Source organism: Eupeodes corollae, chromosome 1 (genome assembly GCF_945859685.1).
Source record: "Eupeodes corollae chromosome 1, idEupCoro1.1, whole genome shotgun sequence".
In the NCBI taxonomy this organism is placed as follows: Eukaryota; Metazoa; Arthropoda; class Insecta; order Diptera; family Syrphidae; genus Eupeodes; species Eupeodes corollae.
In genome coordinates, this window is record NC_079147.1 from 120,234,771 (window position 1) to 120,253,313 (window position 18,543).

The 18,543-nt window shown below is 34.5% G+C and overlaps 1 protein-coding gene across 1 annotated transcript in view; it reads right to left on the minus strand.

Annotated features, from left to right (window-relative positions):
- The window catches only part of LOC129942742 (uncharacterized), a 163,626-nt gene extending 160,166 nt beyond the window's left edge, over positions 1-3,460 (minus strand). The window contains exon 1 of the mRNA XM_056051788.1: positions 658-3,460. Within this exon, the coding sequence (XP_055907763.1) occupies positions 658-3,019 (2,362 nt within the window). The 5' untranslated portion in view covers positions 3,020-3,460. The remainder of the gene's footprint in view (positions 1-657) is intronic.
- Positions 3,461-18,543: the final 15,083 nt, after the last annotated feature.

The following is an 18,543-nucleotide window of genomic DNA, read 5'->3' on the forward strand; positions in this document are numbered from 1 at the left end:
TGGTTAGCACAACATTCCACATCAACTTCAACAACTACTACAATTTCCGGGCCTAAATCTAATCGAATATTTGTGGGAAGAATTTTACACATGCATTAAACAGCGCAAAATCTAAACATGAACATGCATTTAAGAAAGAATGGGAAAATATTGGATGCGAAGTCGAGAAAAATTGATATAATCAATGTCAAATATATTAATCGCTATTATCAAACAGATAGACATGGTTAAGATTATAATTTGGCTATCGGTTTAATTTTTGTAAAAATGTGCCAATAATTTTTTGCGAGAATATTAGTACTTGTTTGTTAATTATTTTTTTAAGTTGAATCTATCAAATCCGGAAGTCTAGTAACTTGTTCACGTGTTTTGAATTTTAGCATTTTAATTTTAATTATTACCTATGTAAATAAATTATTTCTTAGAACTTTGTTTTATAAATTCCTGAAACTCAATTATAAATTTGTACCGCGGTCTCATTAAATTATAGAGAATAAATACTTTTTAAACCAATTTTTAAATATAAACCAAGAAATACTAGTTGGAATTTAAAATTGATTTTAAAACTTTATTTAGGGATTGGCTGTTAGAATTTAAAATTGGGAACATTGAATTTAACATAAGGCCAATTATTTTTGTCATACAATTGAAACTTACCAAAGCATGAACTTGTTGATATGTGTTTGTTTGAGCAGTTTAAATGTTGTGTTTCTCCTTGTGTTTTATTTTGATTTCTTGTTGATGTTGTTAGAGCCAAAGGGTTATTAGATTGTATAGCTGGTGAACGATATCGTGCACTTTTAACACTTGATTGAACTTCACTTAGATCAAACTCTGAATTTGCAGCGTTTTTTTTCGATTGTAATCCAGGAAGAGAATTTGTACACATCTTTTTTTGCAGCAATCTTCTAAAGGACGTTTCCTTATCTAATTTATTACATAGACAGGTAGATAACCACTTTTTTTGAATTTCAAGACATTTACTCTTCTCACTGCTTAAAATACTTCCACAACTTTGAACTCGATCCAGATGCGATATACGGAATCCATTATCCCGATAATTAGGCAATTTATATCTAGAATCTCCCGGAGCTAAAAGCGCCGACTCGAAACTACCTCGCCATGAAAAACGGTCGCAATCACTAGTTTCGCTTGAGTTGTCATTCACAGCACTGTTAGAATAAGAGTGCCAAGATCTAGAAGTTCCCAATAATGTATCGTGAGATTTGCTCCTGGGTGAGAAAGCTGGTTGTTGACTTTCGATAATCGCCGAATTATCCATGTTGTTTAAAATATTTTCATTCTGGGATTTTACTACATTTAATTTACATATTTCTGTGATTTCTTCTATATTTTGCTTTGTTACACAATCAGTATTGATGTTATCTTCACGCATTAAATCGACTAATTTTTGACCAATATGCTGCCAAATATTTTCAAGAAGTTGTTCAGTTTTTAAGCTTTTACTCAAGTGGTCATCATATTTATTGACTTCCAATATTTTAGTTTTAGCCATTTTGGAACTTTTTAGCATAAACGACTTAAACAAGTTTGTATATATTAAAACGGTTTCTGGTCCTATAAAGCAAATTCTATTGTCTTGACTTACATTTTGTATCGAATCATCTTTACAGTTACATTGAGCAGAGTATTGACTATGCTTTTTATCCTTATAAACTATATCAATATTAGAAGTGTTAAAGTCGGAGGAATCGTTTGAATCAGACCATGTTTCTTCGCTACTTAAATATTCTACAATTTCCTTTAACTGCTGATTATTCATTCCAGGAACAGTTTTCATAAGTCGGATGAGTTCGCTTTCAAAATAAGGGAATGGAATGAATTTAGGTTTACATATAACAATCGGATCCTTGTTTGGAGAAGAGGAGTTCAAGTTTGCATTATTAGTTTTAACAGCTATAAGAGTTTTAAAAAAATGTCTCATTTTCGACATCATAATATTTGTTTCTTCGTCTGAGCTCCAATTATTAAAACTATCAGCTCTATTGTAAGAAGTTTCGAGTTTTGTAAATTGGTTTTTCCTTAAATCACTTCTTTTGTTTGAATTGAACAATACTTGGTAATTTTTCAGATTCCCAACAGACTTGTTTGGTAATAGTTCTGATATCAAAGATTTGCTGAGCTTACCACATTCTGCTGAAGAAGTTGAAGTTGTCAGTTCGACCAATTCACGTTTTCTATAATTTTTTTTTCTTTTCACCGAATGTATATTATCTAATTTATCACATATTACCACTTCATTTGGAAATACATCTACGTCCGATTCAGAAGACTCCGGACTTTCAATAGATTGTTCGACATGCTCTGCACATTCAACGAGTAAATTATCAAGGGAAGAATAATTAGATCTGGGTGTTCGCCTTGTTCGTAACTTTTTTTTTCGTTGATTTGGAGTTGGTTTTCCTTCACTGTCACTACCAACGCTACTATCGGACTTATTTTCTACACAAAATCCCATAAATTCGGAGAGGAAATATTTTTCAAGTCTTGATTTAGGAAGATCAGATTGTTTCTGAACATAAATGTCATTATTTGTTTCCTTTGGTTCTTGTTCCACAATGTCACTAAAATCGCTAAATATTTCAGACGAACTATCTTCAAGACAATTGCCACTTGTATTTCGATCATCAAAACCAAAAACAAAATATTGTTCCATATATGTTGGCGAAACATCGTTTTTTGTATTCGGATATCCATATTTGTCTTTGCACTTATTCAAATCGAATTCACTATCTTCACAGCTCTCTTCAGCTATAGTGTGCAATGTGAAATCTATAGCTTGACAGCTGTTAACACTTTCATCGCTTGAATCATCAATATTACTTAATGGTGGTATATGATCATCAGCAATATGGTCAAATTCTTTAAAATCCTCTTCATTCTGACTTGCATTCTCCATCCATGAATCATCATCCGCTAATCCATCGTTTAAGTAGTTTTTGTAATTATAATCAAGTTGGTCATTTAATATTGCAGAGCCGCTTTCAATTCTAGCCATTAAAATTGTTTTCAACTTCAATAACTATTACCTATATAATATTTAATTATTTACGGAATACGCTCTTGAAGGAAATGTAAACACAAATGAAAACAAAGCACTATTAATAGGGAGGAGTGTTCAATCCATTTAGTTTATTAGGAGATAATAATTTAATTAACAAAAGTGAAATAATGAACAGGTTTCTTGAATCAAAGACACATCATAAGAAGATGATAAACGTAGTTGTCATTCAGCTTTGGCTTTAGGCTGAAACAACAACAACAAAAAAACTCCATCCAACAAGATGAGAATCTTTTATACGTTTTCCCCTCCAATACCCAATTGTTTACATTGTTGTATATCTTTTGAAACAACAACAAAAAAAATCCATCCAACAAGATGGGAATTTTTCGTACGTTTTCCCCTCCAAAACCAATTGTTTATATTGTTGTATTTGTAATTTTGACAATTAGTCCATGAATGGATATGAACACCAAAAACACTCTAGTAAAGATATAAATCCTCGGTAGCCATATTGGTTTGCGAAAAAGCTAAACTGGAAATCGGAATGGGACTCATAAACTCTTTGAAGAAAGTGTGTGATTTCTCCTCTAATTTTATTAAATTTCCCCTAAAAACTTAGTAAGTCATTCTATGTATGCGTGAAAACACTTATCTTTTTTTCAAGTTGCATTCGTCCAGTAAACACAAATACAATAATTCAAACACATGAGTTTTGAAGGGTTATCCGTACGAAGGATTTATATCTTCATATAGGGTGTTTTTGGTGAAAACCAACAACAAAACGATGCGGTTAGCTAGCGGCACTTTGCAAAACAACATCAAGTGGGGAGGTGACTAAGTTTTTTTCAGATTTTTCTTTTTACTTCTTTTGATGAAAAGGTCAGTTTTAAGCTTTTGCAGTAATTGTTTTTCTTAAAAAAGCATGTTCCACATTAGTTTGTTATAATTAATTTTATCAAAAATGAGTGTGAAAAATTATTTAAGTTAAGGGTGCAAGCGCAATTCATTGAATTCTACTAAATTTTCGTTAATGAACGGTCCAAATATTATTTTTGCGAGTTTATAAAAATCTGTATCAAATTAATTAATCCAAGTTTATTAATAGTTTTTTTCTCCATAATTTAAGCTTGCAATTATTTCTCAATTTCATTGTGATTAATAAATATTAAATTTAAAAAAGGAGTTATAACGTTATACACGGTGAACATGTTGGTGTGATTTGTTGGTGTTGGCCTGAAAATTATTCGGGTATAGGCATGTTGGCCAACAAATCCACGGTTTATAAAATATTTTATAAACCGTGAAGTTGTGGCTTACATGTTGGCTGTTTATGGGCAAGTTTACAACATGTTTTGAAGTTTTTCAACATGTTCGTCGTGTATGGCGTTGTGGTACAACAATTCGTCATTTGTGTTGCCATTTTTATTGAATTAACATGTCGTCGAAATGCAAACTATTGAAAATTTCATTGAAGCAATAAAATGTGAACCGCCAATATGGAATTCGAAAGTGATTTGTACGAGAACAAATTAGAAAAAAACAAATCATGGGATAAAATTCTAACAAAATCAAAAGAATTTGAGCCAAACGCCACACTTTATTTCTATTTTCGTTTGTGCACATATAAATTATCAAACATGCTATGGCGTCATACGCACTTCTATCCCACATCTTGACTTCATGATAGTCACACAAAAAATGAAATTTATAAAAATGCCTAGCTTTATCCATAACATACTTGATTGATTTTTTTTTTTTTTTTAAATTAATTTTAATAATTAATTCTTAAACCTATCTTAAAGCTAGACAAAAATTCATAAAACTAGCCTAATTATCCATAACTTACAACTAACTTAATGGTCCCATACGGACACTAAGCTAAACTATAACACTAATTAGTAATGCCTTTCGGCCTTAAGATCTATTTTACTTCAATTTAAACTTTATTTGTTTTGTTTTTATTAGACAATTTTGAAAAAAACTAATATCAATAACCTTTTTTATTTATTTTTACTTACAATTTACTTAAAATAAGGTCCTTAAATAAAACTTAAAACTAACTTAAACTACCTATTCTACCTATAAACTACTTAAAACTAGAACAACCACAGCAGCAAATCTAACGTTTTTTGTTTTTATATTTTACTGTCTTTTTTGTATGGTTTTTTATTTTTTTTTATTCCATGTTCTTTTTTTCTTTGATTTTTTTTGTTTTTAATTTTTTTTTTTTATTTTTTTTTTGTGCCACCATGCCTATTCTACTTAAAACTAAACCCTAAAACTATAAAACAAGTATGTAAGCCGGCCAAGGCTTAAAAACCCCATCCCGACTACCCACTATCAAGTGCCGATTGAAGCCACCAAAACTGGTTCTCCTGCTTCATCCTATCAGTTCGGTCCCGCTCGGACACAGCCCTACTGAACCGAAGGAGCTCCGCTCCACCTTGTGCCATGACGTCCCGATTGTACGGGAGTCGCCTATCCACGGTTCTTCGTCTGACGTGGTAGATTAACGGGACTGCCAATCTATCCTGTATCAGACCGCATTTATCTAAAAAGAGGAATGCCTCTGGTGGAATGAACCCGCTCAAGCGTGCACTCTCTAAATACTCGAAGACATAGCTCTTGCAATGTGACCTCGAACGAGTTTTATCACGAAATTGTCAATTCTGTTGTTTCGAGCGCCGTTGTATAGGACCTCGTTTGAATAGTAATGCACATAAGAAGATTCGGCTGTTCAATATAAGCCGGTGCAGCGTCGTAAACACTGCCACTCGAACACCCGAAACTTCTCCATCTGGGAAGGGGCAACGTTGAACCACACAGGACAACCATAACCGATCATTGGCCGTATGAGGGCCATGTAGCAAATTACCTTCACTATGGGGTCAAGCCGACTGCTAAAAAACAGCCGTTTCGTCAGAGCGAAGCGCCTCTGGCCCTGGTCAGAGCAGCATTTATATGTCTGTCGAAATATAAATACTGATCTAACCAGAAACCGAGGTACTTCACAACACTTTTGCTCGCTAATGGCTGCCCATGAAGATCAACGATGACCATCTTGCGCACATTCTTGCACGTATCCCTCGTGGCCCTAGCCAACGGAGTCCGGAACAGAATTGTCCCCGACTTCTGGACATTTATTTTCAGTTTCCAGTCGTCGCAATATCGCTGAATCTTGTCGAAATCACGCTGCAAGAGAATTCTAATAACCTCAACCTTTCGGGCCGTTCTGTACGCAATAAGATCGTCGGCGTACGCAATTGCCTTTGTAAGACTACCTATCAGATCGCTGGGGTAAATGCTGGAGAGAATCGGCGAATTCACCGCTCCCTGTTGAAGACCATTTATAATTGAGAATGTTGTGGTAGAAGTTTCCCAAGTTCCAGTTTACTTATTATTAATTGAAAGGTATTTTTAGTAAAAATGCCGCTAATAATGGAAAAATAAATGAGTTTGACGTAAAAGCTTTTATTTCTTATTATAATAAATACTACCGTAGATAACATTTTATTAATGTAAAACAAAGAAAAAAATATACATAAACAAAAGTTTTCAGAAATGAAGCATAGGTAAGTGTAGACGAAAATAATTTTTGAGAAAGCCGATATTATTTTTGGTAGGTTTGTTATGATGATAGGTTAGGTTAGGTTGGAGTTTCTGTCCAGATGTCATTGACGCACGTAGATCTCAAGGGTCCATTGTGATACCACTAATGAGGTTACTCATGGGAGAGTAATGAACTTAAACAAACCATTTCGTACTTTTAATAAAGTTAAAAAGACGTTTTGTGTGAATCGTTGCCAGTTCACTGGTATTATCGAAGAAGAGATTACCGAGAAAGTTATTCCTTCTAATGGAGAGTGCTGAACATGTACATAGAAGGTGGTGGACTGTTTCCTCTTCCTCCTCGTCCAAGCAGCTTCTACAGAAGTCATTTATGTAGACCCCCAGCCTCAAAGCATGTCTTCCTATGAGACAGTGTCCTGTTATTACTCCAATTGTAGAATTTATACTTTTTGACCGTTTTTAGTCTATACTTGGCAATATTTGCTTGGTTGCTAGGCAGGTGGTACTCTGTGACCATATAGCATTTGTTGTTTCTAGAGCATATTGCTTGAGAAGATATTTGCATGTAGCAAGTGGTGTTCCTATGTTATGTTTTGTCTAAAATTAGGCAGAAGTGTTCCGTTTTTGGCGAGCTCAATTTCCCGGAATGTCTCCGTGACCCGGCACCCACATGAGGTGAATGTTAAACTGTTCCGTCATATCATTCAGAGATGGTCGACAATCATGGACTGTTTGAGAGTAGATTCGTATATCCTTACAAGATATAACGTTTTCTTTGAGCCAGGATAGTGCTTCTTTTATGAGCCTTACTTCTGCCTGGAATATACTACATTGATTGGGAAGTCTATAGCATAGACTGAGATTCAGTTGTTCCGAAAAGATACCTCTTTCAACTCCGTGATCGGTCTTTGAACCGTCTCTATAGAAGTGTACCGCATCGTCTTCCAGGGGTCTCTCTTCTTCCCAGGAGGATCTTGAAGGGATGGACACATGGAAGCTTTTTCCCGAATACCATTTTTGGGGTGGTATAGTCTAAGCGATCTGGGATAGATCTGAAACTGTCTAGAATATTAGTATGTCCAGTATGTTACTGGTCCATTGAGAGGTGGCTCTAAGCCTTACACATGAGTTGGCTGCCACGATTTTGGAGAAGATATCAAGAGGTGTTAGGTTTAAAAGCACTTTCAGTGCTGCGGTTTGTGTTGAGCGAAGTGCTCCTGTGATGCACATACCTGCTGACCGCTGGACTTTGATGAGCTTATTTAGATTTACCATCTTTTTCAGTGCGGTCCACCATACGACAGCTCCATAAATGAGTGTCGGTCTGATTACCGAAGTGTATAGCCAGTGGGTTATTTTTGGGGAGAAGCCCCATTTTGATCCTATGGGCCTTTTTACAACTAAATTTGCCTTCCAATTTAGTTTTTTGTCTAAATTGAGGCCTTTATATTTAGCTTGGTCGGAAAAGCTTTATGGTATTCCTCTGATCTTGGGTGGGCTGAGGAATTTTATATCTTCTCGAAAAGAGTATTAATTCTTTTTATGTGGATTGACGTCCAATCCTCATTGCTAAGCCCATTTAATTAGCCTATTTAAGGCATTTTGTAGGAGTTCCGAGAGAACTTGCAACGTCGTCATCATAGGCAATCATCTTGAAACCCTTTGCTTCCAATGATGTAAGTGGGTCGTTTACTACCATGTTCCATAAAAGAGGCGAAACGACCCCACCTTGGGGAGTGCCTCGATTCACCGATCTGTTGGTTAGAAATTATTGTTCTTCTTTTGAGCATGAGACTTATAAGATCTATGAGTGATTTCTCTAATTTCATCTTATCCATTGCTGTTGTGATCGCCTGGTAACTGACGTTGTTGAAAGCTCCTTCAATATCTAGGAACGGTACTAAGTTATATTTTTTATATTCCAGGGAATGTTCAATAATACGTATCAGCGAGTGAAGTGCTGATTCTACTGATTTTCCCTTAGAGTTTTAAGTAAATATCAAACAATCTTTTCAAGGTTTTATGAAGGAAGGATGATAGGCTGATTGGTCGTAGATCTTAAGGGTTAACGTGTGAGGGTTTCCCTGCTTTAGGAATGAAGACTACTTTTGCCATTCTCCAGGCTTTGGGAATATATCTCAACCTTAAACAACTTGTAAGAATGATTTCCAATGGTGGAATGATAATGACTGAGCATTTTTATAGTTCGGCCGGAATGATTCCTTCTGGTCCTGGAGATTTATATGGATCAAAGCTGTCTATGGCCCATTGCAGTTTTTCCCGTGTTATAAGATCAACTAAATCGCTTGTAGAAGCTAGAGACTCTGATGTTAAGTCGTTGAGTATGTTAGAGCTACCTGGAAAGTGGGTGTCTAATAACTGGTTAAGAGATTCTTCATCTGTGGTAGTCCACGTGCCTGCTTCTGTCTTTAAAGCACTAGATATTGTTGGACTTTTTGAGAGAATTTTCAAAAATTTTCAACAAAATTTTCTCCTCTTACTCTTCCTTAATTCTTTTTTATATTGCTTTAGAGCTTGTTTGTATAGACAGCTCTTTCTGAATGGTTCTAGTTCTTTACGCCACCAATGAGGTTTCTTTTTACCCTTTAAAATGGTTACAGGGCATGAAGATCTCATTGATTCATTTAAGGGTTCGGTGAGATGATTTACAGAAAGGTCTAGTTCATCTTTACTGTAGGAGCTCTTAAGAAGGTTGTGATCAAGCATTTGTGCTAGTACCTCTCTAAATCGCTCCCAGTTTGTATTCCGGTGATTTCCAAAACTCGTAGATGTATTGCCACATCTTTGAGCTCAAACTAAATGTATTTGTGGTCAGAGAAGGAATTCCCTTTTGAGACTTGCCAGTTTGAAATCATATTGTGGAACGAGTAAGAGGTAAGTATAATATCTAGTACCTCTTTCCTATTCTTGGTTAAAAAAGTGGGTTCATTACCAATATTACTTATGAGTAGGTTAGTGCTTAGTAACTAATCAAATAAGGACTCACCTCTCTCAGTGAGACCAACTTTTTTTCGATTGCGCGTCCGCAATTGCCTTCCTCAAGGAGTCTCCTGGAATTGGGCTATCGTGGCCAAGGTAAGAGGATTTGAGCCAGTAGGTGGCTTTATCCGTTGTTAAGACAGCGCTGGTGGTGTCCTTGTCGCTGTTATTGGGGAGTAAAAATATGTTCAAGTCATTTTTTACTAACATGCATGACCTTGGTTCACCTTTCTCCGGTGCATACCACATTTTATAGCCAGGAGTCCTGAGACCTCTGATGATGGAGTTTGAGACCCACGGCTCCTGTATCAAGACGATGTCTTCCTTGTTTCTATGCAGTCGGAGTAACAGGTTGTTTGTGGCCATGATGGCGTGATGGAGATTAATTTGTACTAATCGCAGCATTGCTACTTTTAGTCAGATCAACCTCCACCACTGTTTTGTAGGCTTTTTCATCGTCTGAGGAGGACTTAAGCAGGTCTTCCTCACTCAGAGTGATGTCTAAGGCAGCCATGTCGGAGTTGCTGTCAACTGTAGTTTTAGCCTCCACGTCGGATGGCTCGTTTGGGGCTGTGGATGTCGATGGTTCCACTTGTGGTGCTGCATCGACTTCCATTATTGTTGTTAGTGAAACTATTCCTTCCGCTGAAGGGGCTTCTGTGGGGTGCGTGTTGAGCGTAGCTTCATCTTTTTTATAGATACGGATCATGATCAGTGATTCCCTATTGATCAACACGAGAGCTGATCTATAGTGAACCACTGTCTCCTTCTCAACCTTTGGTACTTTCCAGTCGTGCGTAGGCAGGTCCGGATTACTTGTTCTGATCAGCTTCATGATCATATCTGGGCAGTTGTGTAGAGCTGGGACCATTATACGTGCTCTTGGCCGGCAAGGAATATTCGCCATTGACAGCAGCCCTGTATAGATCGAAAGATCTCTGATCACCACAGGCGATGAGTTCGATACGATTATGGTACCATCCTGCATCGGCTGTGTCTGGGAGAGGCCCCGGATTTTCCTCGATGACAGATAAAAATCTGAAACCGAGGTGAGCCTTGACGTCTGCCCAATGATCATGAGAGATGTAACCATCCACATGACTCCTGTCAATGACCGTGTCAATGATTTTGCCTTTGAGCGCGTCGCTAAAGGAAAGATCTTTGTTGACGGCTGTTGTGCTGTTGGAAAGCACCTTCTGCTTTTTTGGTTAAAACTTGTCGCCCTCGAAAAACCTATTGCTCTTTGACGTTGAGTCGCCGCAGGTCGGTTTAGCTTTTTGCTAAGAAAGCCACTAACCCACTCGAGTTTTCGCGTTTGCTCTGGGGTTCTTTCCGCCGCCGGTAAGACACCGACTGCTTTCAGCATTGCGTTGGTCTCGATTGGCCTGTGACTTCTTGGACTTCTTTTTGGCCGGCCCAGAGCTATGTCCGTGTGACACAGATGTGGGTCCACCAACAGATTTAGTCGCTACCGATACCAATCCGGGTGTGCCCTCTCCCTTCGAGTCAATTCCACAAGTCGCAGATTTTGTCTCTCCGGATGGGGTGTCCTTTCTTGGGGTCGCTTGCAACGTCCTAGGAGGAGCGGGGAAGAGATGGGGTGTGGAATTGCCGCCCTTGGGACAGCCGAGCGTCACAGCTGTTCCACTGACGGGTAATTCCTTCAAGTAAAGGTTGCGGCTAGTAGAGGGAGAAAGACTCCCGATACTAGTGGCAACCACAGGGTTCACACACCTGAGTTGGCATTGGCAGCCATGGCGCCATTTTTTTGTTTAACTATTGTTTTGTTTTATTTGAGTTTTTTATTTTATTCCCACGAGTAATGCGAAAATATGACGGACTTTGCCACAGCATCCGAAAGAGCTCGTTAGTGGCTGGTTCATCCCCCAGCCTTCCATTCTTCGGCACGGTTTTCGTACAAGTACGCTCACACCACCACTGAAATTAGGAACCTCTAAGATATGATTAAATTGGGTTTCCGAACTTTGCACTATTAAGGAGTTACAACAATTCAGCGACCCAACTCAACCTAATCACCATCCTGCCAAAAACACACAGGACTACTGTGGTGATCATTGCTCGCCTGGCACCCACTTGGAGGATTTGAATGAGGATTTTGCCGGGCTTGTTATGATGATGCTAACTTAATATTTCAATGTTTGGTTGATCTAAGATCGTGGTATCTGTATTTAGAAAAAGTGTTTAGTTAACATTTTGCGTGAAGTAATATTTATTCAACAATAAATATTCTACTTCTGCTGAAAGAGATATTTAAAACTACATCGGATAGTTAATGTTAACATAAACATCCGCATATTCTGTGGATTCACGACATATACAGATCGACAATACCAGTGACCCTATTACTGAGAATGTGATCTCATAAACTTATATGCTTGCTATGCAGATTGTATTAAAAAGAAGGAATCTTGTAGGGGAGTTGTTTGGTTGAGATAATCTCAATCGAATAAAGAGTTTAGTTTCCATTTAATAACAGAAGATTGAAAATTGAAAAGCAGAGTTGGCGAGCGGCGTAATGTTTTTAAAGATTATAGTAATTTTAAAGTAAGTTAAGTTTGTCATCATTATAATTGAGTATTTTAAAAAAAAAGAAGTAAGAAAAATTTTAAGTGTCGTACAACATAAGTAAGGTGAAGTTAAATATATAAAAGGGAGAAAAAAAGAAAAGAAACAAAAATGCCTGAAACAGGCAACCAGGGTATTAACCCTACTGTGGATATTAGTACCTTATTGAAATTAATTTCCAAATTTCATAGCAATTACTCAGAATTGTTCGCGTTCCTTAACGGATGTGATGACGCGATGAGCCTAGCCTCATCAAGTCAACAAAATATCATCTTCTAGTATATAAAAGTCCAAATTACTTGTAATGCCAGATCAATTCTAGAAAACAAAGTTATTGAGAATTGGTAACAGCTTAAGGAGCAATTAAAAAAACTATATAAAGATACAAATAGTACATTAGGGCTTTATAGAGAATTAATAAATTCAAGGCAGAAAAATAGAACAGTGAGGCAATACGAACAGCATATTGAAACGATGTCGAGAAGACTCTTCTCCGATCCGAAAGAGGATTTAAAGGAGGCAGATGTAAAAGATATCCATGTTATTCACAATTATATAGAGAATAAAATAAATCTTAACATTTTAATTTAATGGTCTGAAATCTGAATTGGGAAATTACGCTTATAATTGTAGACCATGACTTTGGCTGATGCGGCTCGTTATAGACAGCATGAAGAGTCACGATTAGCTAATCAAATAAGAACTCCTAGACAAGATTTTACAAATAAAAATGTAGTAAGAATTAATTTCGCACAAACTAAATGCTACAATTCCAATAAAGTTGGACACTTAGGAAAAAAAAATGTTTTTTGAAGAAAACATTCGCAAATAAAGATACATCGAAGATTTATGACAAATTTAGATGCTTTAAGTGTGGTAAAGCAGGACACATTGCAAAGAATTTTTACATGCAAGATAAAAATACAAATCAACATTTTTTCCAATAAGAAACGCCATTAGTAAGGCAGCGTTTTCTTTAAACAACGAAGAAAGCCTTTACATTTAAATAAACTATAAAGATGCAATGCTTAAGATGCTTTAAAATACTGGAGCATCAATAAGTCTAATAAAATTAAAGTGGGTTAAAGAAAAAATTATAATAAAGAAATAATAGAATTAATAGGTTTGAGAAATACTTCTCAAAAAACATTAGGTTCGAGTCACTTACGTTTTTCTATAAGAAATGAGACGGAACAAAAAAAAATTATAATTATGATGGTCTATTAGGTGCAGATCTACTTAGGCAAATGAAATGCAAGATAGACTATGGAAACAATGTGTTATACATAGACAATGAGAAAGAAAGTTACGAATTAAAATTCAAGAATAAAGATAATTATATTATGCCAAGGCAAGAAGCCTTTAGAATGGTAAAACTAAAAGAAAAATTAGTTGATGGTATTTCACTATATGGTGGGAATAATTCATATAGTGAGTGAAAAGGGAAAAATCAGAAAAATGTGCAAGATAAAGTGAAAACTGTACAAAGTATGTTGCCATTAAATCATTTAAACAAAGAAGAATAAAATAAATTAAGTCTAATTACAAAATATAATGATCTTTTTGTAGTAGAGGTAAAATGTTTAAAGTTTACAAATGTAATGGAATGTAAAATTCGAATGAAAGAAGATGTTAAACCTGTTTACACGAAGTCATATAGGTATCGAAAAGTACACGAAAAGGAAGTAAAATGCCAGTTAGAAACATTGTTAAAAAATGGAATGGTTAAACATTCAAAATCTCCTTGGAGTTCTCCAGTTTGGGTGGTTCCCAAAAAGACTGATGCATCAGGAAAGTCTAAATGGAGAATTGTTATAGACTATAGGAAACTGAAGAAGTTAACAATAGCCTATAGTTATCCTATCCCAAATATAGCAGACATTTTAGATCAGCTAGGAACGGTAAAATATTTTACGACTTTAGATTTGTACGCAGGATTCCATCAAAGTAAAGTACAAAAGAAAGATGTAGAAAAAACAGATTTTTCTAACCACGAAGCCATTTTAAGTTTACTCGAATGTCGTTTGGGCTGAAAAATGCCCCAAGCATTTTCCAAAGGATAATGGATAGTGTACTTCCTGGATTGAACGGTATCAAATGTTTTGTATATATGGATGATATAGTCGTGTATGGAAACAATTAAAAAGAACACAATGAGAGGTTAGAAGATGTTTTCAAGCAGTTAAGATAAGCAAATCTTAAATTACAAGCAGACAAAGGTGTGTTTTTAAGAAAGGAAGTAAGTTAAATCGGGCATTTAATCGGAGAAGATGGTGTGAAACCCAACTTAGAGAAAATAAAAGTTATAGAAAGTTTGAAAGCCCCACAAAATGTAAAAGAAGTTCAATCATTTTTAGGAATGATGAATTATTATAGAAGATGTATTGAAAATTTTAGTCAGATAGCTTCACCTATAAATAATCTACTAAGAAAGGATGGAGAATTTAGAGAATTTAGATTGAAAAATGCTTTATCAAACTTTACAGCGTTGCAGTACTCAGACTTTAATAGAAAATTTATAGTTACAACATATGCTTCAAATGCAGGCTTAGGTGTTGTATTATCGCAAGACCATGGAAATAAGGATTTGCCAATACAGTTTATAAGTAGAAGCATAAAAATGAAAAAAAAACGATAGCACTACAGAGTCAGCCATAGTTTGGGCTGTAAAAGTTATTCAACCATATTTGTATGGCCAGGGGTTTATAATAAGGACGGAACCACAAACCATTGAAATGGTTATTCAATGTAAAGGATCCAGGATTGAGACTGGTTCGTTGGAGGCTAAAATTGGAAGAGTATTCATATAGTATTGAATATAAAAAGGGTTTAGATAATGTTGTGGCAGATCATCTTGATAGAAATATTTTAGTAGCACCACGTAAAGAAAGGAAGAAGAAAAAATGTTTCTGTGACTGTGAAATAAAAGATAATGCAAAATATAATAAAGAAATTGAACATGAAAATCAAAATGAAATTGAAGAAAATGAAAACAATGAAGATAGTTTGAAAGATAAAAAGTATGAAATTCAGAGTAATCAATATGAACATAGTATAATAAGCAAATATGATGATAACATACAAGAAAACTGTAGGAAAAGTAATGAGATAACAGAAAACAAATTGATATAATTCGGGAGTATCACGAAAGTTTAACAGGGAAGCATGCAGGCCAAAAAGTAACTATTGAAAAAATTAGAGAAAAATATAATTGGAAAAAAATTAAAGCAGATGGTAATTTATTTTATAAAAAGTTGTAAGAACTGTCAGTTGGGGAAAATTGATAGGCACTCTACTATAATTCCTATGACTATGGTATCCAATGCGTCGTATAGTTTAGAACAAGTTTAGGCCCATATTCAATTTCCAAGAAAAAAAAATTTGTATGCACTAAGCATACAAGATAGTTTGTCAAAGTTTGTAAGGTTTATTCCAATAAAAGATAAATATGCTGAAACGGCGGCATAAGCTTTTGTAAATGATTAGATTACACATTCAGGCATACCTAAAATTATTTTGACGGATAACGGAACTGAGTGGTATAGATACTTTGAACTTAGCAACCCTACAAGAAGATATATATTTAGGTATTTAGGTAAATAAAAGGATTTAAGAGAGATGTCGATGCGTGCGTGCATACGTTCGTTCATACGTCAGTACGTTCGCGAAGTTTTTTTCGTCGTCCATAGCTAAAGAACAAGTAGAGATATCGACTTCAAAAAGTTTTTTTTATACAGATAATGAAGCAAAAAATGTTGTTTAAAATTTTAGTTGACACAAAATATCTCACGAAGAAATAACCCTAGGGACTTGAATTAAAATAATATATTGTAACGTTATACCAAACTAGTATGACATTTTTGACATCGATTCGGCAGTTTTTTTGATAAAAAATTAAAACCTATTAAAAAAAAACATTATTTTAAGTTGGTAGGAATTGTTTTGCTACTCAAATATGTACAGATTATGGTTTAAACTAATTGTATCTTATAAGAAATATTTCATAAAAATACAACAGTTTTCATACAAAAATAAAATCTACAAAAAATAGTATACACACTTTTGGCAAAAATTGATGTTCGGTTCTCGATATCTCGTGTACAGTAGAAGATATTGAATTCAAATTAATTTCAAACATGCAATTTGCATTGGTTTATAGGTATAAGAAATAAAAACATTAAAGAAATGCTACTAAAATTGGTAACAATTCGGTTTCGACTAAAAATCGCGTTAAAATATATTTTGAAATCAAACTGTTTCATCATTTGCAATATATTGTTGGTAATTTTAAAATTTTTCAACACGTATATTTTTCAATCCTAAAACATAGTAAATATTTTTAAATAGACTAGGTATAGGATTTTTTTTTCAATTTAAATCATTACTTCTAAAATTGCCTCTACCTACTACACGAAGAGAAATAAAACCCCGTTTCGATAGTCAAAAGCACACTCATTTGACCAAATGTTGGTGGCCAAGCTATTGTACTCTCCCATTCTGTTTACAACCTTTGACACTTAAAGCTTAAAACTGCTTTTTCAACATAACTTATCTCGGGTTATCTATAGCATCATTAAATGTTTGTTTTTTTTTTTCGTTAATTTCTCTTGAATTTGAATTTTATTATTAGTACCTAAATTTTTAAGCAGTAGTAAAACTTTATGTTTATTTATAGAAAAATTACCCCAAAACTTTGCTATGACAGAAAAAAATTGCATTTGTTAAAATTTAGATATCTTACCACTGAGACAAAGTCATCAAATTTATGTACAATTACAAAGTCTAATATTTCTCTAAAAATAAAGATCCAAACAAAGTTTATGTAAGTTTAAAACTGGGCCAGGGTAGGTTTACTAAAATAAAAGAAAGCTTTTCCTTACATCCTTGATATCTTACTATTGTAGATAGATTATAATAAATACCTACATATAGAATAATACCATAAGAACTTAAGTAAAACTGTCTCCAAATTTGTCCTTGAATCACTTTTTTGACCGAAAGTTTTAACTACCTACATACATAGGTTCTTTATAAATTCAATTATTTGTATTAATTTTTAAAACAAAAGATTTTAAAAGTTCCTCATCCCATTTAAAAAATTCACTACCATTAAAAAACGTCCAAGCTAAAATTTCCTTAAATTATGTGATAATAGGAAAGGTAGGTATGTTTTCTATCTTTTTATATGCGTACAAAATTTAACATGCATCAAAATGTTTTATTTCACTATAAGTTGTCAATAATTGTGTAACCAGCTTTTCAATTGCGTTTAGTATCAATCAACAAATTTATTTATTAAAAAAAAACATCGTTCTAAGACTTTGAAGATTTAAATTTCTTTATGCTCAATTTGAAAACGAACTGTAAGAAAGGTTTAGGCGATCAAATTTAAAAAATAATGATTTATTATCATTTATTTCATAACAATACAATACCTTCATATTTACTTGCCTATAATAGTTCAAGTTATAATTCCCTAATACAATCCTCAAATCATCAAAAATATAAAATCTCAACCAAGAATATAAAATTTCTTTCCTACATGAAATCGCAACTCACCTGCTTTTGGCTTATCATCCTTGTATAGAACGTCTACCATTTTGCGTATGTAAAAATATAACCAAACCAAAATACAAACACAAAGAAACAAATGTGTATTCCTTTCGCGCTCACACTTTCGTTAATTCACTATAGTCTATCTCTAATGCAAATTATACCATTTATGACTCCAATCGATTTCTCCATTAATATCTTCGCTAGACGTTCCACAAAAAATATGTAGATGCCGCCCTAATCGACTTCCACCATGAGAGTACTATGGTTTTTATATACAAAGCCTAAATGAATAAACGAAAGTGAAATCGCGAAAATGCAACTGTGTAGATCGTTATTAAGATTACTACCACGGCTGCTCAGATGGGCTGGGTGCATGCGATGTACGAATAAATAAAAAAGAAAACAAATACATTTAAATTTGTTTTATTCTTGGGAAACCGTTTGATAGAAGATCTGAATTTAAACTCAAATGTTTTCGAATTAAGAAATGGTTTGCACAATTAAAATGTTTTTTTGTTGAATATAGATTTTAAAGCACAATTAAAATATTTTTTTTTGAGAACCGAGAGCGCGTCTGAAATTTTGAGAAAACAAACTTGTAGAAATATATATATTCCTTAATATCCTTTCTCCTAGTTCTTTCCCACCTCGAATTCCCGATTCCTGAATGTAATATCTTTCCTTTTATTTGACTGTATTTGCGAATCAATATCTTAAATTCTTCTTGAAATTCTCCTTTTTTGGAATTCCTCGATTTTTTCCTTTTTACAATCTGGTGCTTTCAAGGCTCTTCAAAGAGTGCTTTC